Source organism: Trachypithecus francoisi, unplaced genomic scaffold (assembly GCF_009764315.1).
Source record: "Trachypithecus francoisi isolate TF-2019V2 unplaced genomic scaffold, Tfra_2.0 Lachesis_group12, whole genome shotgun sequence".
Lineage (NCBI taxonomy): Eukaryota > Metazoa > Chordata > Mammalia > Primates > Cercopithecidae > Trachypithecus > Trachypithecus francoisi.
Window position 1 is genome coordinate 28302479 of NW_022681457.1, and position 26875 is coordinate 28329353.

At 37.6% G+C, this 26875-nt stretch overlaps 1 protein-coding gene across 24 annotated transcripts in view; it reads left to right on the top strand.

Annotated features, from left to right (window-relative positions):
* SGIP1 (SH3GL interacting endocytic adaptor 1) overlaps positions 1-26875 on the top strand; it is a 245175-nt gene that overhangs the window by 152345 nt on the left and 65955 nt on the right. For 14 of the 24 annotated variants that reach the window (XM_033225190.1, XM_033225191.1, XM_033225195.1 and 11 more), the window contains 3 exons: positions 5538-5665; positions 6609-6735; positions 12077-12136. In XM_033225190.1, the coding sequence (XP_033081081.1) occupies positions 5538-5665; positions 6609-6735; positions 12077-12136 (315 nt within the window). Of the gene's footprint in view, positions 1-5537; positions 5666-6608; positions 6736-11084; positions 11151-12076; positions 12137-26875 lie in introns of all 24 variants that reach the window. The other 10 variants (XM_033225193.1, XM_033225199.1, XM_033225205.1 and 7 more) reach the window with 2 other exon arrangements.

Genomic DNA, 26875 nt, shown 5'->3' on the forward strand with positions numbered 1-26875 from the left:
CCCCAAAAGGAAAACTATTCAAAATCAGCAAGTATTTTTACCATAAGACCTTTGGGAGCCTTTATTTTGCAAACAAACAATAGAAACTGCAGTTTCTTGTCCTGGGCACCACACTGTTTGTTTGTTTCTTTTCTTTTCTTTTTTTTTTTTTTTTAGACAAGGTCTTGCTCTGATGCCCAGGCTGGAGTGCAGTGGCACCATCTCAGCTCACTCCGCCTCCTGGGTTCAAGCGATTTTCCTTCCTTAGCCTCCTGCGTAGTTGGGATTATAGGTGCGTGCCACCAGGCCCAGCTACTTTTTTCAGTAGAGACAGGGTTTTCAGTAGAGACAGAGTTTCACCATATTGGCCAGTCTGATCTTAAACTCCTGGCCTCAAGTGACCCACCTGCCTCAGCCTCCCAAAGTGCTGGGATTATAGGCATGAGCCACCACGCCCAGCCCTAAATGCTTTCTGGCTCTAAATGCTTTTTGTACATTATTTCATACAACACCATGTGATAGATACTGTTATCTTTCCCATTTTACAGATGGGAAAACTGAGGCTCAGAGATGTCAAGTAATTTGCCCAAGTTTACAAGCTGGAGGCAATGAACTGGATTCATACTCAGGTCTCTCTGATCTGGAGCCTATGTTGTTAACCAGTGTGCTCTCCAGGCACTTTTGTAAGGTTTGGTCATAAATATTCCAAACTTATTTGACTATTGACACCCATCTACACTGCACAGTGTGATCAACAAGATCATCAAAAGTCTTCTCTCAAAATGTACTTGCCTGTGCTCCTCTAATTCTAGAGGGTTACAGCATCCATCTCCATCCCTCTATTGTTCTTTTAGGCCTTTGGGGGTACACAAAGCTCCTTATCTATCTGTAAAGATAATAAAGAACCACTATGTAAATCCTCCAAACCACAAACCCAAAGACATTAGTTGTCCATTATAAAAGAGGGGTGTGTACTTTTATTTTCTATGCAGCTCTCCTAAGCCAGGCTCTCAGACTCCTGAAAGGACATTTAAAGAATACCCACCTCCCTCCAAGGGTAGGCCACAATGCTCTCCTCAAAGGAAACACCTTTATCAGGAGTAGAGAGGACAGGTGGCTTTGGTAATTCATCTGTGTTTCATCTAACACCTTTCATAAAGCTCTCGAAGATATTTGTTCAACTGAATTTATCACTGATCTAATTAGGAAGAAAGGAACTTTTGTTTTCTTTCTGGAATTTTTGAGAGTTTTGTTGTGATTTTAATGTTTAGCTTCCATACTCTTATTTGAAATTATTTTAAAATGTCACCAGTAAAGACTCTTGATCTTAATAATTGAGCTGGAAAAAGCTTGACTTCACTGGTATTAAAAGATTGGATTTCTAAGTAAAAGATTGAACTGGGTCACTGAAGCATGTGAATAAATAAAACACTGGGCATGATCTCCTTAATTAAGTCCCAGTTTATTTGCTGCTTAATCTTTTATTGATGGAACATTTACAAGCTAGAAGAAGTATAAATTTAAGATTGAAACAATAGGGTATGGCCTCATGTTTTAAAGATTAGCAATGCTTCTCACTACCTGCTCTTTATAACATTAGGCCTGATGAAACTAACTTTCTTGTACTTCTTGAAGCATATTTAATTGTATACCATTATGCACTCACTTTTAAAATTTTATCTATAGCAAGGTGACTGTCATTGACCAAGTATAGACAGTACTGATAACCTTGTGAATCAGAAGAGGCACCTGCTGTTGAAAAGCAGTTGGAAGTTAAGAATTTGCTCCAATAACTTCAATTTCCTTATGGCAAAAGTTATAAATACCTATTTTGGCCAGAACAGTACTTTACTGGAATGCAGACGCTGGTTCTTGGCAAAGGCTATCTCTTCTCCCATGTGGGTTGTGTGCCAGAGGCCGGGGGGAAAAGAGTTTTGTTGGCTTGCACCATGTTTGAGGGCCAGGGAAAGAAAGGATTAAGTAAAGAAAGAATGTTCAGTGCAACATTTTCCAACTTGGTAAACTAAAGATGTTATACGCAAACACACAAGTCAATAAACAAATTAGTCTGAGCTACCTGGGGTTGAATTAACTGAATATATTTTCTAACTACAAGTCTTTTAGAGCAGCAATGTCCAATACAGTAGTGCCTAGCCGCATGGGGTTATTTTCATTATAATTTTAGTTGCTTAACATTAATATAAAAAGTTCATTCTTTAGATACAGCAGCCATAATTCAAGTGCTCAGTGGCTATATGTGGCTGGCAACTATCTTATTAGACAGTTCTAGAATATTTTCACCATTGCAGAAAGCTCTATTAGTAATGTTTCAGGGCTTTTAATGTGTTAGTCATCAAAAAGGGAAACATAGCATATAATCATTTACATACATATTTAATGGTTTGTTCAAAGAAATGGTATAATTATGGTGTAAGAAACATAATTTGGGAAAGGTTGTTTAGCTCTTCACGTATCTCAAAGTGCATATGTTTTAACTCACTTGATTCTCCCAGCAACAGCATGAACTATTAGCCTCATTTTGTGGATTAGGAAACTGAAGCTCAAAAAGGTAACTTAGCTGTAATCACAAAGCTAGTAAGTAGCAGAGCCAGGATATGGCCCCAGATCTGTTGGATTCCACGGTTTGTGCCTTGGCCACGTCTCCCAACTGCTTCCACTGCTCCAGCCCAACACACACATAAAAAAAGAGATGAAAGTTGAAGAGGTAGATACGTGGTCTTCGGGGTTGCCAAAGAAATTGATTAAACCAGCTTGAGAACAACAAATGGATTGAGAGCATGTCAATGGTTGCCAACCTTTTTTAATTCACGAAACTCAGTGTTTTGGGGGGTTTTAAAGTTAAACCTTAAACAGTGGTGCTGTCCAAATCATTTTCCAGCATTGTTCTGGAAATAAACACTTTTTAAGGGGGAAATGAAAATGCAGTTGAAAATTGAAGAGTGAGGATAGAGATGTGCACATGATAGCCATCTACACTAATAAAATGTGAAACAATTGAGTAATTTCACAAAACTATGTGAAGCCTTAGTTCAATTGTGAAATACCCCTCAGGCCCTGAATATATCCTCTGCTAAGCCTCAGGGTTTGGTCAAGCAGGGTTTTAACTGAAATATCCTTGTCCTTCAAGCTGCAAAACAAATCAATTACTTCAATTCAGTACAGAAAAAAGTGATTTCAATGGGGCATCCATAAAGGAAAACAATTAACTTTTCAATGAACAACTTTTTTTTAACTTTTTAGTTGTATTTATATCAAAAAACACAATCTTAATCATCATCACCAATATCTACTACTTTCTATTTGTGTAGCATTTTATATAGTCAACATTTTCATAAGCATTTTCAATTTTATTTGTTACAAATACCTTGTAAGGTAGAAACAATGTCTCTTAAAACAAGGAAGCTGAGGTTTCAGGCCAGCAGGGCCAGAACTCAAATCATCTGGTTCTTCATCCAGTGTTTTTCAGTATTCCACACTGTCTTGGTGGTGGCTCCTTAGTACTTTCCCAGGCATCACTGAAAGGAGTTTAAAATTTTTTTTGTTCTGGAACATGTAGGAAAAGGATAAACAGTTGGCTTTTTTTAAGAATTATTCAAAAGACTATTTCTTGGAAACAGACCTGCAGGTAGACATTTTGGGCCTTTCCTATGGCATGGTTTTCACAAAGCTAAATAGAACACCTCCTCCTCCATCACCACCAAAAAAAAAGTTCTGAGACTTCACTGTTTAAAGATTTATTGATCTCTATGCTGTTGCTTCTGTCTTCTGAAAATATCCTGGGTGTAAATCTACTAACACAATAATCAAAAGAAAACTTTGTAGTGGGGCCTGTCAAAACACACCTTTTTTTAAAGAGAAGATTAGCCAAAGACTAAAAACATCTATATTGAGAGAGAGATGTGCAAGCCAAGCAAAAATAAGAACAGACTGTATGCAAAATGTGGGACTCTCCACCACAGTCCATCTCAAGCTATAAGAGATTGCATTTAAGGGCGTGAGCTTCGGAGGTACATACACAGTTTTAGCTATATGACCTTAGACAAGTTACTGAACATCTCTGAGCTTCAGATTCTGCATAGATACCTAACAATACCTACCTCCAAAGCTTGTCAGGGGAATCAGATAATACGTGTAAAGTGCTTAGCATAGACCCTGGCCCAGTAGAGAAAAAAAGTAAGAATACAGGTGGTAGTGATAGAGGAAGGTGGAGATAGAGAGGGAGCGGGGGTAATAATTAGTAGGTTTCACACTAATGTGATTACACATAGAATAAATAGCACAGAAAAACACACTCAGGATTTCAGATTATTTAAACAAAAGGCGCAAGGTTTAATCCCCAGGGACTGTCTTAAACCACAGCAGATTTCTGAAATGATAGGTTTTGCTGCTCAACTTCAAAGCTTTTGAGAGTCTGAGAATTTGGAGACTGAGATGCTGATATAAAAACTCTCCGGAGAGCCCAGTTTTGTGGTGTGTTGTTTGGGAGGTGGTAAGGGGGTGGCAGGTATGGGGGATGAAGTGTGGATATTTTCCCAGGGCAGGATTTCTTAGAATTTTCTTGGGATGATTTGAGACCTGTTTGTAACGGAAGTGACAAAAACTTCAGGAGTAGTCGGAACTTTTCTGAATAAGAACGGTTTGAACATTGATTTGACTTTTTAAAGGTTTTTAGTCAAGTTTCCCTGTGTATCTCAGACATACGACTGAAGTCAGGCAGATTCCTGAATCCAGAGACCCCACTGGTGTGCTGACTGATGTGCATGCCAGCCTCTGTGTGTCTTCTGTGTGTCATACGCTTGTCATTGACAGCCAGAAAAGTAAATCCAAGAGGCTCTTTCAAAAATCATCATGGGCAAACTCTGCATTGACAGATTCCCAAGCAGCCTCCTTCACAAAATAAAATCCTCTAAATTCAGTGCATTTCTGTTATTAAGATTCTAAATACAAAGCATTCATGCAACATCTAATTTATTTTCTTGTATTTTGTCTTTTGCTTACCATCCAGTGTTTGGATACGTTAATAAAGTTGGTGCTCATAGTTTAACTACAGTCAAAAGCACAATTCTCTTAATCACATTTGAAGAAGAAAAACCTAAAGTGGAAAAATCATTCATCTTCCGTCAAGTTCTAACCCCCATTTTCATCTTGGACATAAACAAATTCTAAATACATGCAAAATGCAAGAGAATTTATTATGTATTTAGTGTGTATATGATGATAAGGAAAGGTACCTACCACGCAGTCAAGAGTCTTAAGACCTTACCTTCTGTCATAGAGCAATAAAAGGATTTACCTTTCACTGGGTGTCACATGACAACAAAAGGCAATGAGCTTCTGCCATCAACCGTAGTGGAACTGAGTAATTTTTTTTCTTTATTAAGAAAAAAAAAGAGAAAAAACAAAATGCTACAGTGTTTAGTGTAGTAACTGCCAAGGCAAAAAACAAAAAAAAGTGTCCGGGTCTGGCATTGTACTGTGATAACAGCACTTTGGCCCCCTGTGTTTCCAGCCATTTTTAATACCAGCTTGTTTTTCAGGTGCATCATCCCCTGCTCGACCAGCCACTCCTTTGGTTCCTTGCAGCAGTACCACTCCACCTCCACCCCCTCCCCGGCCTCCATCCCGGCCAAAGCTACCACCAGGCAAGCCTGGAGTTGGAGATGTGGTATGTTCCCTTCTGCTCTGGCTTGCTCAGAAACAGTAAGAATGACAAACAGAAGCTCCAAATGCCTTCAGGTCTAAGCGTTTAGAGAACTTGTACAAACAACCCTGACAGGTGGCATCTGAAAGACAGTCACTGCGGTATGAGTGTACATTTCAACCCTCCTCAAATTTCTGCCATCTTTCAAGCCAAGGTCTAAAATGACAGGCATGGTACGCTTGGGCCTTCATCTCTGCTACAGTGGGTTAGATGCAAATGATGATAGTAACATTCAATAGCACTAAATCCTTTAGAAAGAGAGCTGTTTCACAATATTAGTCTGATATTAGAAAACTCCAAGAAAGGACAAATCCTGGTTTCTGATCCCAGAATGCAGATGACTTATTGTTAGTAGGCACACTATGTGAATATACAGTGAAGGAGTGGTGGCTTGAGGAATTTGTTGCAGAAGTTTCTTGCCGTGTGTTTTAAGGCTGAGGAGTGGAAAACATTCTGTGTGAACAATTAAGAGAGACTTGTGGCAGAGGTAGATTTCTTTGGCATTTGCACACAGGAGTCACAAACAAATGATGTCCATAGTATTTGGCTGAGCTAGCACAGTACAGTATTTTTGTATTTTGTTAGCGTTAGATGAGTATGAACTCTCACTCTGTGTTACCTGCTGAGTCCCTGAGGGCATGTGAGTTCGGTCCTGAAACAGACCCACTGACCATGTCACAGATCCCAGCTTCTGTAAGCTCAGGTTTAGCATGTTATGGTTTATTGTTTCTCCAGCTCCATTCCACAAACTCTCGTATAGATATAATTAATTACAGTGTAAAAATGGTGTCGTCTATTCTTTAAAAACCTAAGTTGTCGTATCTGAGGTTGGGAGACATTAACGATATGGAACAAAAATGCTGCAACCTGTGTATCTAACTTTTCATCTCTTTTCTTCTCCTTACAGTCCAGACCTTTTAGCCCTCCCATTCATTCTTCCAGCCCTCCTCCAATAGCACCCTTAGCGCGGGCTGAAAGCACTTCTTCAATATCGTCAACCAATTCCTTGAGCGCAGCCACCACTCCCACAGTTGGTAAAAATTCTCTCCTCTCTTTTAATCCGTTTGTGGTTTTGACTGGCTATTTTTAATTGTCTGAAATCCCCAAGGCCCTGTGTTTCTGGTTGAAATTGTTTTGCTGTGTGTTTTGCTACTATTACCTGACTCTTCTTTTAAAACCACCTTCTCAGCAAAGGAGGCAAAGTGCTTTACCTAAGCAAATAAACAAATACAAGAACATTAACACCTGTGTTTTGCAGGAATTTTCTTATGCTGTTCCATACAGAGTTATTCAAAAAATAAGGAAGAAATCGCCAAGGAAGGTCTTGTAATTTAGATATTATTTCTTAAATAAAAATGTCTCCTTTGAGGGGAAATGTTTGTTTAAATTCCAACCATGTACCACATCAGAAATCACAAAATTTAGAACTTGTATTTTCTTTTTTTTTTTTTTTTTTTTGAGTTAAATTCCCAAATATTTTATTACAGGCAATCTAATAAAAATGTTAATATATTATATACATTAATCAAGATATATTTTATAAACACATAGTCTAAAATGGTTATGTTTATAGCCAGTGTTCTAAAAATTTCAGAAGTAGTTGTGGCTTTATGAAACCTTAACACAGAATATAACATGTTCAGCTATTTGTTCCACATTCTTTGTATTTTCTTGAAGCTTTCATTTCTTCATCGTTTTTGGTTGTCCTTATGTTGACAAATGGTATAAACATCGGCATTGTGAGACTTGAGCAAACTTTTCGACATTTTTTTTTTCTAGTGCTTTTCAGTGATGTGTGGTCAATTTTCCCAGAGAAATAAGTCGTTGGTGGCATTTTCAGGAAATGCCTTTATGCCTCTTTCCTTATGCTGTGATGAAAATGAAGAGTTGAGAATGGCTGTTCAGCTGGATGGTTTTCCAAGGTTTCAATGCTTCATTTTGCCTGGAGTATCACTCCCCTTTCCAAAGCTGGTCTCTCTCTTTTTCCACCTCCCAGCAGGAGACAAGGTCCTGTTGCCTCTCTCATTTTTGCATGGTGTCTCCCACCTAGGGCTTTCCCATTCCATTTTTCCCATGGGATTCCCATTCCCCATTGTCTTCCTTTATTGTCGGAACTCCCCTCCGGCTCTTCCATAGTGGAAACCACTTGGCCCATCCCACACTGCTTGGGAGAATGGTTAACTAAAGCTAAATAAGTTCCTTCTGCTACTCTTGGAAGAGTAGACGGCACAGTTGCCTATGTGAGAAGTAGCTTGATCAAAGTCTGAAGGCCTTCTGGAGAAAGAACTGCCTGTTTTCCCAGAGAAATAAGTTAAGGTGTGCCTCTTAAGTCCCCCAGAGGAATTTCAACTACATCACATGCTTTATATTTTTAATCAGATCCTCCCAAAAGAATCTTTCAAGTTTGGTGAAAATAGAGCCAGCTACCTAGTTTCATGTGAGTTAGCAACAGACAGATATTTAACATTATTTATGTAGCCAAGTTTGTTCCTGTCTGCAACATCAATTGGGGCAATTTAGGGCTTCCTATCTTTCAATGCCTAGTAACTCATTTCCCTCTGTTTTGTTTGTTTGTTTCTGTAACTTTTTTTTTAATTCTATCTCCTTAATACTCCTTGATTGCTATAAGCCATTCCCCACACTGTCACTCTTTTTCAAGATTAGTTGAAATCTTTTTCACCTCCTTCATGTGATTTGCCTTGTTGGTCAGAGAGGAAAGTAAGAGTAAACTGTCACTCAGAAACCTGGCCCCAAGTGACCTCAGATAAACCTGTAACATGTTCTTTCAATGCACTGTGATTCATAGAGAAAATAGCACACACAAAGAATTTGAACTGGCCAAGCGCAGTGGCTCATGCCTGTAATCCCAACACTTTGGGAGGCTGAGGAAGGCGAATCACAAGGTCAGGAGTTCGACCAGCCTGGTCAACATAGTGAAATCCTGTCTCTACTAAAAATACAAAAATTAGCCGGGTGTGGTGGCGGGCACCTGTAGTCCCAGACACTCGGGAGGCTGAGGCAGGAGAATCCCTTGAACTCGGGAGACGAAGATTGCAGTGAGCCGAGATTGTGCCACTGCACGCTCTAGCCTAGGTAACAGAGCAAGACTCCATCTCAAAAAAAAAAAAAAGAATTTGAACTTTGCGCATATTTGTACAATGTGTTTCTATACTCTCTGCCGCAGAAATCTCAAATCCTGGCCAGAAACTTTGATCCTTAACACATTTAGTATGGATTCTTTCAAGATGAACCAGAGTGAGTTTAAAAAAATATATAGCCATGTAAGACAATAGTCACACTGCTTTATTACTAAGGAGCATACTGATTTAATCTGTTTGATTTTGTTGTGTTTATTTGGTGTCCATCTTCCTGCTGAATTCCTCACCCTCCTGCTCTGTCTTTTCACCTGCTGTGGGTCACCTGACAGCCACTTTTCTCTGAAGTAAATATATTGTCAAGACTGACTGTCCCCAGGCTTCCTGTGCACTGCTCTTCCTCTCTGGAGAGGATGCACTTCGGCTGTTTAACACCAAAGGGCCTAATCACGACTGACTTGGAATGTCAACTTAATGTAGTCAAATGGTGTGAGGGAGGTAGAGAATTTCAGCAGCAAATTCTCTGAGGTTGATAGCTCAACATTTCCCTCCCACCACAATACTTTTTTTTGACATTTCCTATGGTACTTGAGCCAAAATTGGGGCAAATCTAAAGTAATTCAAGAACTAAAGTTTTAAGACCAAGTCTAAACCTTCTACACAGCAATTCATGTAAGAAAATGCCCCTAAATGACTTTGGATATGAAATGTCTCATGACAGCTGTGATTACACAATAGCAAGTCTGATGCCACAGCTGAAAATAGGACTTTTTGTGTATTGTCACACTCGCATAAGGAAGAGCTCCTATACAACTGCCTTTTACTGAATTGAAGACACCCTCAATTGAAAAATGTACCATTATTTTATATACAACTGAGAAAGGGGAGAAAAGCTACTGGTTGAGCTAAGATAAAATGCTTTATTATTACATTAATTATTTCAGACAGGTTAGAGTGTGAAAAAGTGCACAGTTTAAAATCAATGAGCCAGGTTTGGTGGTGTGCAGTGGTAATCTGGTGGTAATCCCAGCTGAGATGGGAGGGTTACTTGACCCCAGGAATTCAGGACAAGCCTGGGCAACACAGCAAGATTCTCATCTCCGTTTTTAAAAATAATAAATAAATAAAAAGAATCAATGAAAAGCAGTAAGTTCTTTTGCACTAGTAAAAGCTCACAGGACCTCTACTATATGATTTGGGGGGAAATCCTATTAATATTATGAGGATAGGGAAATTGCTTAAAGTTACTCTAAGAAACAAGCTCCTTGACATTTCAAGATACAGAGATAACGATAGAGATAATGAGGAATATTATCATTAAATTGTAAATATGGAGTCAAGCTAATAGAATATTTTCCAAGGAACATTATTCTTTGTGGAATATTTTTTCTACCCTCATCCATTTCCTTCTCTGCATTTTTCTTTCTTACTGATCTTTGTACAGATTTTATTTCATTTTCTATTGAAGTTGTAATAGTATGCATAAGACCTGTGGCATTGAGTACTTTTTAAAAATCACATAGAGTCAAAATCCCAATTACTTGCACTTGTTAGTTGCTGAGAAGGGAGACCTTAGAAAGAGCTGAATTGGTTACAGTCCAGAGCACTAATTCATGCATGATGTTGTGACCAATTTACAAAGACATTCAGACACAGCTGGATACCATAGACAAAGATAAAATTATGATAATGCTGTTCAAAATTAACAGTCCATAACTATCAAAGGCAGGTGCAAGGCAAATTGAATTTGGATACTGATGAGACTGAAATGGAATAGTTTATACAGGGACCTTGGATTTATACTGTTGCTTTTTTATGGCCATGTTAAAAGCATCTACTTTCCCAATGGGAGGAAGGTGCATGCTGAGTGATCCTATTGAGCTGTCAGTGCTCTATCAGGAGATTCTTGTTGATGGACATATGTCTGACCATTTGAGAATTGTGTTGGAGTGAAATACACTTGCATAAGTCAATTTTTAATGACAGTTCCTTTAGCAACTCCCTGAGAAGGTGGGGCGTGACTTCTTCCCTGGAGCTGACTTCAGACAAATTCACAGATGCTAAACCCTGGCTTTTTTTTACATTTTAATTTCCTCTCATAGAATCATCACAAAATAAGCAAAACACTTTTTTATATCATAATCATAATTCCAGTGTTTTCAGTTTTGTTTCTTTTTTCCATTAAAATCATTCCTGTGTTTCAGTCAGTAAAGTGGGCTTCTTGATTTCATTTGGGATTTGTATTTGTGTTTTTGTTTTCCATTCGTTTATGTTTCTTTGGTTCGTAGTGTCAGAAGATGATGTTTTTTATGACAAACTGCCCTCGTTTGAAAGGCGCTGTGAAACGCCTGCAGGTATGGTGCTAGCCAAGTGATCTCTAGAGACCTAGATTCCAAAAATCCAAGTCATTATCCATCTGAATGCTATAAACTTCATGGACATGCCCCTCACCTCATGAGTGTCCAGTGCCTGTCAGATGCACCCTGTATATTTACTGTTCCTTGTGGAACTCATGCCACTGAAATTTTTTAAGTGACTATATTAAAAAACAGCAGGTTGCATGACAGTTTCTCAGTGAAGAGGTTCAAAAAAGGTGAGATGCTATTGCTGTGTGAATTTACAAAGGAAAGAATAATTTAACTGCTCAGAATTACATGTCCGGTCACTGCTTTTTAATTTAAAAATAATAGAGCATCATTAGTAATCTTGTTTTCTCTTTGGTACATAGGTAAAGGGTGTTTTGTGTCTGGATGCCTAAGGTGATTCCAGGGGAGGGGATGGAAGATATGTGACATCTTCCCTGAAATTTATATTGATATGCAATGCTTTGTCATTTAAAACCTAAGCTAATGTTTTCTACAATCCATAACTCTGAGTTTATCTTTTTGGAAACATAGAAGGGGATGGCATTGAAGATGAAATGGATACAGCAATTGCTGGATGACAGTTTGCCCAAATTAGTGCAGTTAAAATATGCTGATGCCCCTGCATGGCCAGGAAGACTTCCGCTCCATGCACACAAGCACCAAGTATCAAGCAACCACCAACACGTGCCCATTCCTTTAGGCCGCCATAGCTTTGCTTTTGCTTTCTGTTTCCTGAACTTAAAAAAAAAAAAGCGTAGATTGCCAGCCTTTCCTTTTTCCTGCACGCTAATGGCATGTAGTGCCTCCACCCTTCCCTATAGTGAGATTAATGACCTGCTCTGTAACTCACATTGTGTCCTTCTCTCTCCCTCTCCTTAACCCTTCCCATCCCGCTTCAACTCCTGGCCATACAGAGAATGAACAGCCTTCCCTCGTTTGGTTTGACAGAGGAAAGTTTTATTTGACTTTTGAAGGTAAGTAGTGCATAGCATACCAGATTCTAATTTATACTCCTCCTCATCCTTATTTCCTCATTTGCATTTCCAAATCCCAGTTCTCTTCAAAAGTTCTGGTCTCACTTTCCATATGAAAATGCTATGGCTACTTAGAAAATATTCAACACTAAAGGAAACACTACATGAATTTGGTTTGTATATGATCTTCAATTTTTTCACATTAAAAAAAGTTCAAGCTAATTTGCAGTTAATATTGGTTATTTAATGAACTAAGGTCAATTGAAAACAAAACAAAACAAAACAAAACACACTTTTTTGGCCAAGGAACTTAACTCTGTCAACCAGGGCTCTTTCCTAACTCTTTTGCAAATGCAGTGCAACAAATATGAGGATGTTTTTGGTTGGTATTGGCATTTAACTTGTTTTGGATGATTAATATTTTAGATGCAACATCTATTATTGTAAAATCTAAATATGTAAAAACATTCTTATAACAAGGAATGCTGTATAAGAGATCAGAAAAATTGGGAAAAGAAAAAAAGGAGTATATTAGTAAGTTTGATCTGCATCTCCTGAAGTTGCAATTAAGATAACTTCAGTAAAATGGACAACTATTGCTGGACTTGCCATTTTAGAAGATTAAGGAAAATATACATAAATGTAACGTCAAATATCTAACCTCACTGTTTGATCATTTGTTATATTCTGCATTAAGGATAAGCATTCTTCTGTTTTCTATTTAAGTTCTAAATCATCTTAACAGGCCAGTCATTTGATTAAATGGTCCATTTAAACTAATGGTGGGGGAAGAGGTAAAGTAATTTAATTTAATTTATGGGCCATCTTACACATAAAAATTTATCACATAAAATCCTACTTTCTAAGATTTTAAATAGCTACATTTATCCCAGGATCAAAAGTTGGCCAAAACACATTTCACTCTAGAATTGAATCTAAATATTGAACTTGTTTTTGTGTTTCATGGCAACAAAATAGAATTTTTGGAACTTAAGTATGTGTTTTAATGCAATTTTAAAAGCCAGAATGGCTGGTATACATAAATAGTTTGTATAGTTGTGGCTTTTTTCTCTCAACAATGAATTTTGCTTGCAAGATAGTCATTGAGATGGAAGTACTTAGGTAGAACTTATCCAGAAAAAGCTCGGGTAGTATTAGGAAAGATGGTCTGATTTCAAATTTTGCAGACATCCTGATTTCTTGAACTGGCCTCGGCAGAAGACAGGTGAATAAGCAGTCTTCAGGAGAGGATGTATCTTCTGCACATGAAGTCAAAGCCTTCATTGCCTTGGGTCATTAATTTTGTGATAACCAAGATGCAAAGTCCACAACTTGTGACCTCCTAAATTTTCTCTTTGAATTAAACGAAATTAATAAGTGCCCGGGTATTTTTTTTTTACTAATCGGCATGTTGCGAAAGATGAAACTCCAGTTGCATAGGTTGGTAATCTTGAGGTAAAGCAATACCTGTATATTTAAAGGCACTTTGGTTCCATCTGGTCACACCAGATGATGTAGTTTACCTTCTTTTAACTAGGAAATTAAGCAAGGCACTTTGCCAACCCTCAAATAATTGTCTGGAGCTCAACAACAACAACAACGACAACAACAACAAAAAACTCTGACAGTTTTTTGTTGTTTGTTTTAGCTAGTGTATGTGTCAGCTTATTTGTTTATGCTTTATTGTGGATCTATTTTGAGAGAGAGAGATTCTTTTTGAAGAAACCAATCTAAAGACATTTTTGGTTGTCTGTTTGTTTTAAAAATACATATTATCAATCAAATACAAATATTTAATAAATGTATGGAATAACATATCACATTCTATGAAAATATATTTGACAGTAGATTTCTGGGTATTTAAACTTGGTAACATTGCCATTTTAATTAGTGAGATCCAAATTCCTTAAGCATCTCAACTTGGGCCAAGAGAAGTCATGCAAGAAGAATTTTAACAGAAATTAATTGAAATCTCTAGTACTGTATTATCTTAATCTTGGACTTTGCTCAAGTTTAAGTATAAAGGAGGCTACTTGAAAGAATATGTGAATAACCATATCATGAATGTTGGTGTCACTGTTTCTCTCGCTAAAAAATGTTTATGCAGGTAAAAGTATATTCAAATGCACATCAAGGGAAACCTTAGAAGAAACTAAAAATGATGTCTTGCTATCTGAGCAAAAACGGCTATAGTTTTTACATGGAGATTTGTTTTCATCGTGTACATACATTAGACTTGGGTATTTTTAGCTAGTAAAACCTGGAAGAATTTTTTTTAATAGGGCCCCCGCCTAAATTTTTATACTGCAAAAACATTTTCCTTCAGCATGCTTTATTGAATAGGATTTCTAACATATTCTTTTAGGGCACTCTGGTTTTACCTGCATTTGTTATTATTAATATTAATTATCATTATCTTCAATTTTTCATTCAGGGAATGTAGAAGAAAGATTCCCACATCAAAATAGTCATCAGTTCCAAATAGCTTTTCAATTATTATTTATTGACTTTTAAATAGTTTTTTTTTTTTTTTTTTTTTTTTTTTTTTTTTTTGAGGCGGAGTCTCGCTCTGTCGCCTGGACTGGAGTGCAGTGGCCGGATCTCAGCTCACTGCAAGCTCTGCCTCCCGGGTTTATGCCATTCTCCTGCCTCAGCCTCCCGAGTAGCTGGGACTACAGGCGCCCGCCACCTCGCCCGGCTAGTTTTTGTATTTTTAGTAGAGGCGGGGTTTCACCGTGTTAGCCAGGATGGTCTCGATCTCCTGACCTCGTGATCCGCCCGTCTCGGCCTCCCAAAGTGCTGGGATTACAGGCTTGAGCCACCGCGCCCGGCCCTAAATAGTATTTTTATAGTGTTCAAAACCCTATTCTGTCTTATTCATCATTTTATTCTTACAATGCTTTAGATATAATTATCACTTAGTTAATATTTGAGCTACTGATCAACCAATCAACTAAGTGACGTGTGACTTTATTTGAGGATAACATGAGGTGCTTCACACTTCCAAATTTAAGTTAATAATAGAGACAGAAAAGTGTTAGTGGTTCTAATTCACAAGTCCTAGTGCTTTTCTGAATGTTTTACTTTTAGAAACAGCTTCACTGAAATATGAATTTATAATAAGGATTATATTTATTTTAAGTTGGGAAACCCAGTAAAGATTGCAAATGGTGATTTTTTTTTTTTTTTTTTTTGAGACGGAGTCTCGCTCTGTCACCCAGGCTGGAGTGCAGTGGCCCGATCTCGGCTCACTGCAAGCTCCCCCTCCTGAGTTCACACCATTCTCCTGCCTCAGCCTCCCGAGGACTACAGGCGCCCGCCACCACGCCCGGCTAATTTTTTGTATTTTTAGTAGAGACGGGGTTTCACAGTGTTAGCCAGGACTGTCTCGATCTCCTGCCCTCATAATCCACCCACCTCGTCTTCCCAAAGTACTGGGATTACAGGCGTGAGCCACCGTGCCCAGCCCAAATGGTGATGACTTTTTAAATTCATCAAAGACTGTATCCTATTGAAGCTATCAAGTATTCTGAGGTGGGAGGGCAAGATATTTTCATGACAAATATTAAATAGAAGATATGACTGCTAGATATTTGAACAATTCCCTAGAATGTTTGAACATCTAGATGTTTCCAGAAATGTGCTGCACTTCTCCTTTGTTAGCTTTTTAAACTACAAAATCATCTCATATGTGGTGATAAAAAACAAACAAAGAAAAAGTCTGCTGCCTTAAGTTCTTAAGTGGCCTCGTGTGGGGATATCACCTCTATCGTCTGCTCATGTAGCCTCTTACATCTCACACACTCTCATCTCTAGACTGCTCTGTGCTCCTGTTTACTGGTCTTTTTCCCATCATTCCCACTAGGAACATCACATGTCTAGCAATATCCTTCTCTACATTTCAGTCTCTCAGATGAACTTGTCCACCTGTTTCCTGACAAAATCCTGACTCTTAAGAGCCATCACTTCCGTAGAACTCTCCATGGAGACCTCTCTTCAGTCTTCTGTGGATTGTTCATGATGGGACTAGCAGGCAGAGTTTGGATTTTCTTAGCTCCCTGTTGCTACTTCCAAAGCCTTCCTGATTGTGAGAGCAGCCGTCTGATAATTCTACCCTCTTCCACTTCTTATTGCTGTTAACAGTTGACCGCAGAGCAGTCCTCTGCATTTACGTTAGAGGTGCTGGCAGCTTGCGTGTCATCCTCTGTGCCACCTCACTTCCCAGCATCATCCTGTGACATAGAGTGTATGTGTGTGACCTGTCTCACACGCTGGCTCCAGGGCCTCTTGATTTTTGCTCCAACAAGCTTTCTCTACACTTTATTCAGTACTCCACACCTCTGGCCACACCCTGGAAATCGTTCCCCTGGCAAGTCTCATTTCAGCTGTTTCATAATTAAGAATTTGTCACCCTTTTTGTACACCAGGGACTTTATGAAGCAATATTCTTTCATTCAACAAATATTAAGTGAATGCCTACTGTATACTAGCACTGTCCCGGGCACTCCCCACTAGTGAACAAAACAGAAAAAATCCCTGTCCCTGCAGAGGTTATATTCTACTGTGGAAAGTTTAAAATAAAAAGATAAATAAGTAAAATATATATAGTATGAATATGGTAATGAGTTCTATAGGAAAAATAAAATAGGAAAGGAGAATAGAGCATAGTGAGGGTTGCAGTTTTAAATTGGGGGATTTGAGGTTGAAAAATGAAAAATAAAATAAAAATAATAATGAATATGAGTAGTTAACATCTGAGAATTTACCATGTGTAAAGCAGCCTCCATCAATTGTCTTATTTCACCTGCACAACTCACTGATGCAGAAACTGAGATTCAGGTAATGTAAGTAACTTTCACAGGGTCACACAGTCAAAAGAGACAAAGTGGCAAGGTGCAGTGGCTCACTCCTGTAATTCCAGCACTTTGGGAGACCGAGGCGAGTGGATCACCTGAGGTCAGGAGATCAAGACCAGCACAGCCAACATGGCGAAACCCCACCTGTACTAAAAGTACAAAAATTAGCTGGGCGTGGTAGCATGTGCCTATAATCCCAGCTACTTGGGAGGCTGAGGCAGGAGAGTTGTTTGAACCCAGGAGGCAGAGGTTGCAGTGAGCCAAGATCATGTCACTGCACTCCAGCTTGGGCAACAGAGTGAAACTCCATCTCAAAAAAAAAAAAAAGAGAGACAGAGTAATGATTCAAACTCTGGCCACCTATCCGGAGGCCACTCTGCTCCATCACCTCACCCTACTGTACATACATAATCTCATTCAGTCCTTGCCACAAAGGTTTTGCCCTAATCTAGCCTTCTAGCTCTCTAATTTCCTGATACTACATCTTATTTTTCCCTTTTATTTTTAGTTGACAGCTAATAATTGTCCTATTTATAGGATACTAAGTAATATTTCAATACATGTGTATTATGTATAATAATCAAATCAGGGTAATTAGCATATCCATCATCTCAAATATTTATCATTTTGTGGGTTGTGAACATTCAAAATCCTCTTTTTGGAAATATACAGTAAATTATTGTTTTCGCTATTTACCATACAGTGCTATAGAATACTAACATTTAGTCCTCTTACCTAGTTGTAATTTTGTACCTATTAACCAGCCTTTGACCCCACTGAGACCTCTGTCCTCATGTTCTTCCTGTTCTCAGTCCACTAACCCAGGTGGAGACACTCAAGTTCTTTTCATTATCCAGATGAGACCTGAGAAAGGAAAAATTCATTTCTGAAAGGACCTTATTTACATAATAGGAGCTACATTTTTTCTCTTTGGAGTTATATTATCTCTGTGAAAAAAATAAACGCTTGGGCATTGTAAATATCTGACCATCTTAAGCAGGTTATTAAATACCCCTGCTTAGTAATTGGCAAGTCACAATTATAGCCATAGAGCATTCGACTTTTCTTACCCTGACGTAGCAATAAAGCAAGAAATGAACAGGTCAAATTTCTCACATGCAGTCACAAGAATACTAATTCATTCATTTGAGAGTCACTAAAGAAAGGAAAATGGGAAGATATGACCAATTTTCTGGGAAGCAATGGCTATGCCAAATTCACATTATTCTCAAGTGGGACATGTTTGCCAATAGTACTTACCCCACTGAAGTCCTCTTTCAATCTATGACAGGAAAATGTTTAAGTACCCACTCTGCAAATCACAGCATTAAGTACGACCAGGTTGGGGAAACAATACAGAAACACTAAAAGCAGTTTTACAAGACTGTCTTCGTTAGAAATATTAGAACCACGCTCTCTGGCTATTCTGAGTTTTTATACGTGGACTGTATTGTATATCTAAAATGAAAAATTCATTCTATTAAAATAACTGAAGGTCACAGAGAGTTTTTTTAATAGCCTAAACCTGTTAAGAAGATTAAAGTTGAGCTGAACCTGCAAAATGTTCTATCAGGCAGTTCTGCCAGGGTTTCAGTAGTATACTTTACCTCTTCACAATAAATTAGTTCCTTGGTTCTGAAAATTTTGACATTGACCAGCATGCTGATTATACTTGGTCTCCTGCTCTTTGAGGCAGTTGTCCTGTCTTATTCATGGTTAGTGTACAACTGTCATGCTAGTGACAGAACAGAAAGCCAGCAAAGTGTCCCCTGTTTCTGGCCTGAGGTCTAGGCCAAAATGGAAGGAATAGGCTTCTAGGGAGGACATAAATGTACAGAATTTGTCTTAGAATTCTACTGATGGGAAAGCTGGAGAGCAGGTGTTACCTTCTGTTCCAAGCACGTCACCATGCAAGGAGTACCTAGTTGGTGAAAATATCATTTTGCTTGGATTCAGCGTATCTGGGATGCTGCTGTTTTTGCCAGTAATGCTGATGCAATGTATCGCTGATGAGAGCTTAACATGGGCTACATTCTGAGCTAGTTACTCCACATCCACAAGCTCATGTCACTCACACAACAGTCCTAGGAAGTGGGGACTATTGTTAATCACATTTTACAGATGAGTAAACAGAAGCTCTGAGCACTTAGGTAACTTCTCTGAGATTACACAGTTAGTTGGTAGTTAAATCCGTTAGAGAGGAGTTACTGATAACACAGCTAGTCAGTGGTTACATACGTTAAATGGGAGTTACTATTATGTCACAAAACTGATGTTCCTAACCACTATGCTACTCAGGTCTTGGTTGTGTCACTCAATAACCATGCGATCTTGATATTTAATGTCTCTGAGTCTCTGTTCTATCATCTTTAAGATGGAAAGCATAATACCCACCTGTAAGGATAATTAGGAAAATCAGATAAGATACATTGTTTTTGTTTAATAAAGTACTATACATATGAAAGGTTTTTAATTATCCATGCCTTGAAGTTGCATCAAATTAAATAAGAATTAAAGGAAGAGACCAAGAAGGTATTGCATCCAAGATGCATTTGTTTCTCATTTCTGGTCTCTTCCTGGTCTCTAAAGTGATCTCTTGGGTGTCTGGTGGTGACTATGCTTAGGCTTCTTGTGTCTCTATCAGACTCACTGATAATGTAGTTTCTTCCTCTTATGGCCATAATGGTCCAAAACACAGTTGTTTCTGAATATGTCTCTCATGCAAAAGAAAATCAACACAATCCAATAGGTTTAAAATAGATAAACATTGGGCAGCATTTGCTCTGCTCAAGATTGAAGCCTTTCACTCCCCAGAGAGGAACGGAACCCTGCATGTCAGCTGCACTTCCCTGGGTGCAAAAGTAGATTCTAGAACAGGACTTCTCATCTGACTGGAGTAATCAAATGGGGAATTAACAACAACAGCAGAAAGTCTTGAGCCCCGCAAAAAGAAGGGTTGCTATGTGTGGACAATTTTAAAACCTGAAGCGTAAGTTAAATAGCTCCCCAGAGCAGGAAAATGAGTAACAGAATAGAAAAGTTAAAGAATATTCACTCATTTATTTCTGCATTCAATGCTTCACAACCAGTCCAGGAGCTCTTCTTAGCTACAAGCCCTTGTGCTGGAATTATGGAAGTGAAATAATACAACTTCTGCCTTCCATTAGTTCACAAGAAGTAGAAGAACAGAAGAAATAGAAGAGTTTGGCACTTCCTATACAAAGCATCCTGTAGCAAAGGCAATGGTAGAATTGCAAAAATGTTCTAGTAGTTAGGGTGATGGAAGAAATGGGAGCAACATTATACCTGCGTAGACTCTACTTTGAAGCAATATAACATGTTGCTATGTTAGAGTCTAATAGAAAATCTTATGTGATAGGTAAATATTAACCTAAGCTATGTTTGGTATTATCCTAGTATTAGAAATTACTCAATTAAAGCATATCCATTTGCTCTCAGTACACATATACATACATATGCACACACACACATGCACACACATATAGAGATAATAGAGAAAAGGATATGGAATATATATGATATATGATATGATATGGAATATATGTGTCATATATGATATGATATGTATCACACATATATTCTATACCATATATGATATATTGACATATTGATATAGTATACATATATAGTATATCAGCTATATCACATTTTACATATGTATCATATATAATATATGACTGTAACCTACAGTATGATATATATGTTTGTATATATGATGTATATCACATTTTCATATATGATATATATCATGTTTTCATATATGATATATATGAAATATGGAATATACATGATATATTGCATATCATAGATATTTCATATCACATATATAAAGAGAAAAAGAACTCTGTGTGTGTGTATGTGTGTGTGTGTGTGTGTGTGTTATGCATGAGTTCTGGAATAAGCTTTCTAAATCTTAATTACAACCTCAGCACAATGTGTGACTTTAGGCAGGTTACTTAACCTCTCTAAGACTTAGTTTCCTCCTCTGAAAATTGGAATAATAATGGCACCTCTTTCATAGGGTTGTGGTCAAGATTAAAGTCAAACACTGAGAACAGTGCATGCAAAGCACTCAAATATAAGCAACTGTTGTCCAACTTCATGCATCCTTTGCTTGTAACATGGCTGTGTTTTACTTAATTCTTGGCTGCTTTGGAGAAGTTTCAGTTGTGGCATTCTTGTCTTCTTCCACATGAAAATATGACAATTTGATTCTGCTGTGAGTTGCTGCATGGTCTCCCTTCCTTGTCAGCAGGGATGATAAGCAGTGTTTTCTCTGCTGGTATGGAGCAAGACAATGATTTGGAAGCATCATGCCACTGCATTGCTGTACACCCTCTGCCTCCACTAGAGCCTATTATTAAAGCTGACTTGTTGAGACTAATGTTCTGTATGGCAGTGTACTCCTGGGGGTTCTGTGTTAACACTGATGGGAGATGTGGCAGAAAATCTTTTACCCTCTCTTTTATTAAAGGATTTGTAAATCATAGCACTTCTGCAGATTTGACAAATGATTTCAAACTTCCTGAGAAAAGAATGGAGAAGCTGAGAATCCCAGGGGGAAACTGCTTCATCTTTGGATGGTTCTGAGCCTTCAACATGCAATTGCTGGCTGGTGACCTCTATAGAGTTTGTTCCTATTATGTCTTTTAAGAAGAGCTGTCCACAGACTTCGGCTGCCTACCCCATTTCAGAATACTCTTTTTATGAACCTCTGACATAAATGAATGAAGAAAGTATACTAGTGATTCAAAGAGATTTTATTAAGACTCAGAAGAAGCTCCCATTTATAAGCCTTTTTAAGTGTCTGGTGTGGATATATTTGATCAGCACCACATATACTCCAAACAAATTTTAGACAGTTACTTGTGTAAGGTTTTTGCAAACTATAAAGTACTATTCAAAAGTAAACATTTCCTAAGATAATAATTAGTATTAAGGTATATTTAATATGTGCTAGGCATGTGCTAAGAATTTCATATTAATTGTTTTGTTTATTACATCAAAGTTTGACTGGGAGACATTAACATAAGGCATTAACATAAGTCACTGTCCTTAAGATTTTAACCTTTTTATGTCTTCAACTATTTTGCACTGTGTGTATAATCATTTCTGCCACAGCATGGACTGTCAGCAGACAAAAAATGTCATGGACTTTGTCTTCTCTTCTGCTGACTCTGCTGTACCCAGTCACCAGGACCCAAGTGAATATGGCCTTGGGGCTTCTTTTCTTGCTGACGCCCATTCACACAGGCAGCGTGTGCTATTTACAACTGTGTTTCTTAGTCTTCTATTCAGCGTAATAACAGCATGACTTCCCCTAAGATCTGATTCAGAGAATTGAAATATGCTCGGAGAAAACATGAGAGGTTTTTCTGGAGAAGTGTCCCAAGGGTAATATTAATTGTTGAAGGATGTTTTGGAAAAGTTGCAATCATCACTGTGGCAAATGAATCTAGGAGGAGGAAGTATGAGTTATTTAATGTTGGTTACTCCTTTCCTTAGATTTTTGCCTTTTTTGGACTTTACACACAGCCCATTTACTATGAAACTAGCAGCTCAAATAGCAGGCTTTCAGGCAGTCAAACTGTGGCAGACTGCATTCTTCCTGCTTCTCCAATCATATTTATCAGTCTCATTGGGGGAATAACTTTCAGTAGTGCTTAAAATTACCAGCACCAATTTGTAACTGCAAGGACCCATTCAAGAAATGAAAGAGAGTTCTCATAAGTGGCAGTTGAACAATCAGAACACATGGACACAGGGAGGGAAACAACACACACCGAGGCCTGTCAGGGGTTGGGAGGGAAGGAGAGGGACAGCATGAGGACAAATACCTAATGCACATGGGACTTAAAAACTGGATGACAGGTTGATGAGTGCAGCAAACCACCATGGCACATGTATACCTATGTAACAAACCTACACATTCTGCACATGTATCCTGGAACTTAAAGTAAAATTTAAAAAATAAATAAATAAAAAACAAAATCTTTCTGAATTCCAGTTACACTAAAACAAAAACAAAACAAAACAAAAAAACTTCTTCATTACTTTGGATCACAATGTATTTCTTCTTTTTAATGAATTATTGTTTTCAGTATAATCTGAAACTTTTTTTGTTATAATTTGCTTCTTACTATCAAACTATTTATTTTAATTTGGTTACTCATCTTCATTACCTTTATCTCACATTTTAATCAAATATTTTTAATTTTGTATATATTTTATATTATGCATAAAATATAAACTATATATTATATAATATAAAATATTGGCCAGACGTGGTGGCTCAAGCCTGTAATCCCAGCACTTTGGGAGGCCGAGACGGGTGTATCACAAGGTCAGGAGATCAAGACCATCCTGGCTAACACAGTGAAACCCCATCTCTACTAAAAAAATACAAAAATTTAGCCGGGCATGGTGGCGGCGCCTGTAGTCCCAGCTACTCTGGAGGCTGAGGCAGGAGAATGGTGTAAACCCGGGAGGCAGAGCTTGCAGTGAGCTGAGATCCAACCACTGCACTCCAGCCTGGGCGACAGAGCGAGACTCCATCTCAAAAATATATATATATATATAAAATATTATAAATAACTATACTATAAAATATACATAATATAAAATATTTATACATTATATATGTATCATATAATTATATAGAGAGATACATATTTATAGTATATACTATAAATATTTTAATAAATATTTATAATATTTGATATTTTAATCTAAATGTTGTCTTTTCTCTTTGATAAATAAAAGTAAAGATGACAAAAGAAAAAAGAAATAAAGAAGAAATGTAGAAATCTCAATGATATTTAAAATTCCAAAGTAATTATCAATATGTACTTACATTTTTTCCTCAATATCAAAGTAACACACATTATAGAAAACTTGGAAAAATAGAAAGTTATTTTTAAAAAGATCTATAATCAAATAACTGTAGATGACTGCTTTTATCATTTTGATGTTTTTCAGTTCTAAGATTTTGCATGTGAATGTGAGTCTGCGTGTGTGCGTGTATAGTTTATATTATCACACAGTGTATAATTATGCATCCTTTTATTTTAACATGCGCTAATATTCCCCTTGACACTTCAAAGGATTTAGAAATAGCTCACAGTTGGCTTTATTGTGATCATGACATTAATTTAAGCATATTATTACTTTTAAAAATTCAAACATGGGAAAGTATAAATAAAAGAGTAAATATCGCCCCAAAATCACACTATTTAGAGAGTAGTAGAAATACCATTTTTGATGTTTTGGTGAAAATTTTTGATGAAACCCTCTCTGCATGTGTCTGCACACACACGCACTGACACACATACACACACAAATATGTGTGCTGCATTTACTTGATCCCAAGAAGCCATACATTGGGATATGCTCCATTGTTTTCACAAGTTTTTGGGCGCAAAATAAACTTTGTCAAGTGTAGAAAAGCATTTTTTTTCCCAACCAATAATAATAGACAAAGTGCAAGCCACTATCTTCAGTATAACCATCAGAAACTGAACCTAAATCTATTTCGTGTTCAGAATCTGCAGACACATCTGAATCACTTCTGGCCATCAGCAGTTACAGTTAATATCATAGTGGCATGATGACTTTTCTATACCATATGTTTATAACTTTGACCTCTTTATACTCTTTGCATTGATGGTTTAATTTTGTGACACATCAAAAATTCCAGAATTTTATCTGCGTTAGCTTTCCAGAATTTACTTATAAATTGTTGCAAAGTAAACAATTTCCTTGAAAGTCAACAAGAAATTTTTGACAGATACAGTTTTAGCATCTGAGTGTCCCTTTAGGATGCATATCAATCGTAACCTACTCGTTTCATCTTTCAAAATTCTGTAGCTTAGATTCCAAAGAATGTGGCAGTTTCTCTCACCAGCAGTTGCATAGTCTGGTAGACGACTGTTAATTTTCCAAGAGAGTTGATGAGTTGTCCAGGGGCATTCACATCTTTGGCCCTTTAAGCCTGAGATTAGTGCTTCTCAAACTTTTTTTTCATTATCCCTCTTTCCTTGCCCAGAGAGCCTCTATTAGACCTTGTTTTTCCCTAATTGCTCCCCAAGTCGAATTCTAATATCACAGATGTACTGTACATCTGGTCATGTGCTATATGTATATTTGTGTGCTTTACATATTTAACAAGTAAGATTTCTTTCACCTTCCCCAAAGAACCAATTTTTACTCCCTTTGGGGTGATACTTCCACTTTGAGAAGGCATGCCATGCCTGCAGCTAGATCTCGGATCACAACTTCCTAGGATGTAGGCGTGAACATCTTTAACACAGGGTAGGGTTTAATAATACAATGGAAGTTAGACCTGGTTTTCAGTCCCAGTTCCCCTACTTACTGTAGAGCAAATTACCTTGAGCAAGTTATTTAACTTCACTAAGGTTTAATTTTAAAAAGTGTACCTCAAAGAGATGTTTTGAGATTAGAAGACATGAGGCATGTAATGTGTTCAGCACAGTGTTCATCATATACAAGTGCTTTACATAAATTAGCTTTTGATATATTTATTCATATTCTTCATAGTACCACGCTATAGCTGGCTGTTTCTGATGCTTGATCAAACTCTCACTGCTGTCCATGTGAAAGTGTTTAAAATTTGGCTGTATGAGTCTTCATACTAAGACAAAGGAAATCCTGTTTTTAGACTGAGGAAATCAATTTGAACAAGTATACATTCACTTTTCTTTCATTTTTATTATGGCTTTGTCTTCTGCCTTATGTTCATATTTAACAGTAGTTTTTTGTTGAATACGTTTGTTCTGACTTCAATAATAAAAAGAAAGTACAATTTTCTCATTTTCTGAGTCAAACATTTTAGGAAGTTAATTCAACTGGGCATTAATTTTGGATGACAGTTTAGGTGCTCTAGGCAAAGACCCAGGTTGAAGACAAAATCTCTACCAAACATGGAGAAAAATGTCAATTGGTTGTATGTTTCTGGACTGAGCAGAATTTGAAAAGTGAAAAAATATATATGCACATGAAATATATATATAACCAGGGCAAGTGAGCAGAGATTTATGAAGAGGAAGACTGGAAATAACTCTAATCCTATTTACATACTCAGAAATCCAGTACTCTTAATTCTACTCTATGAGAACTCACTTTCTTTTTTATTTATTTATTTATTTATTTATTTAGGGCATCCATGCATGTTTATTAATCATTCCAATTTCTTTTTTATTTTAACTGTTATACTTTAAGTTCTGGGATACATGAGCAGAACATGCATGTTTGTTACATAGGCATACATGTGCCATGGTGGTTTGCTGCACCCATCAACCCGTCATCTACATTAGGTATTTCTCCTAATGTTATCCCTCCCCTAGCCCCCCGCCCCCAACAGGCCCCAATGTGTGATGTTCCCCTGCCTGTGTCCATGTGTTCTCATTGGAGAACTGACTTTCTTAAGTACACTTTCCTCATTTTCATGAAGGAGAATATGTAGTACTCTGAAAAGCATGTAGCAAGGATAACTCACCCAGTGCCACCTTGAGTGAGGACGAGGCCTATGGGGCTCTTATATGGAAAAGTGTGGAGTCAAGTGAATCTAGATTTGAATTCTGACTCCATCATTTACTGGCTGCAAAAACGGGGGTAAATGGTTCTCTCCTCTCAGACTCAGTTTCTTGATCTGTAATATGTGGTAATGCCTATCTGGACACCTGGTTGTAGTCATAATTAAGTGATGCACTATGTGTAAAGCATAAAAGACAGTATCTAGCTCATAGCAAGTACTCAATAATATTGTTCCTCCCCTTTTGAGGTTTGCCCTTTTTCCTCTGTATTCTCACTCAGCAGGTCAATTGATGCTACTTACCTTGGGACA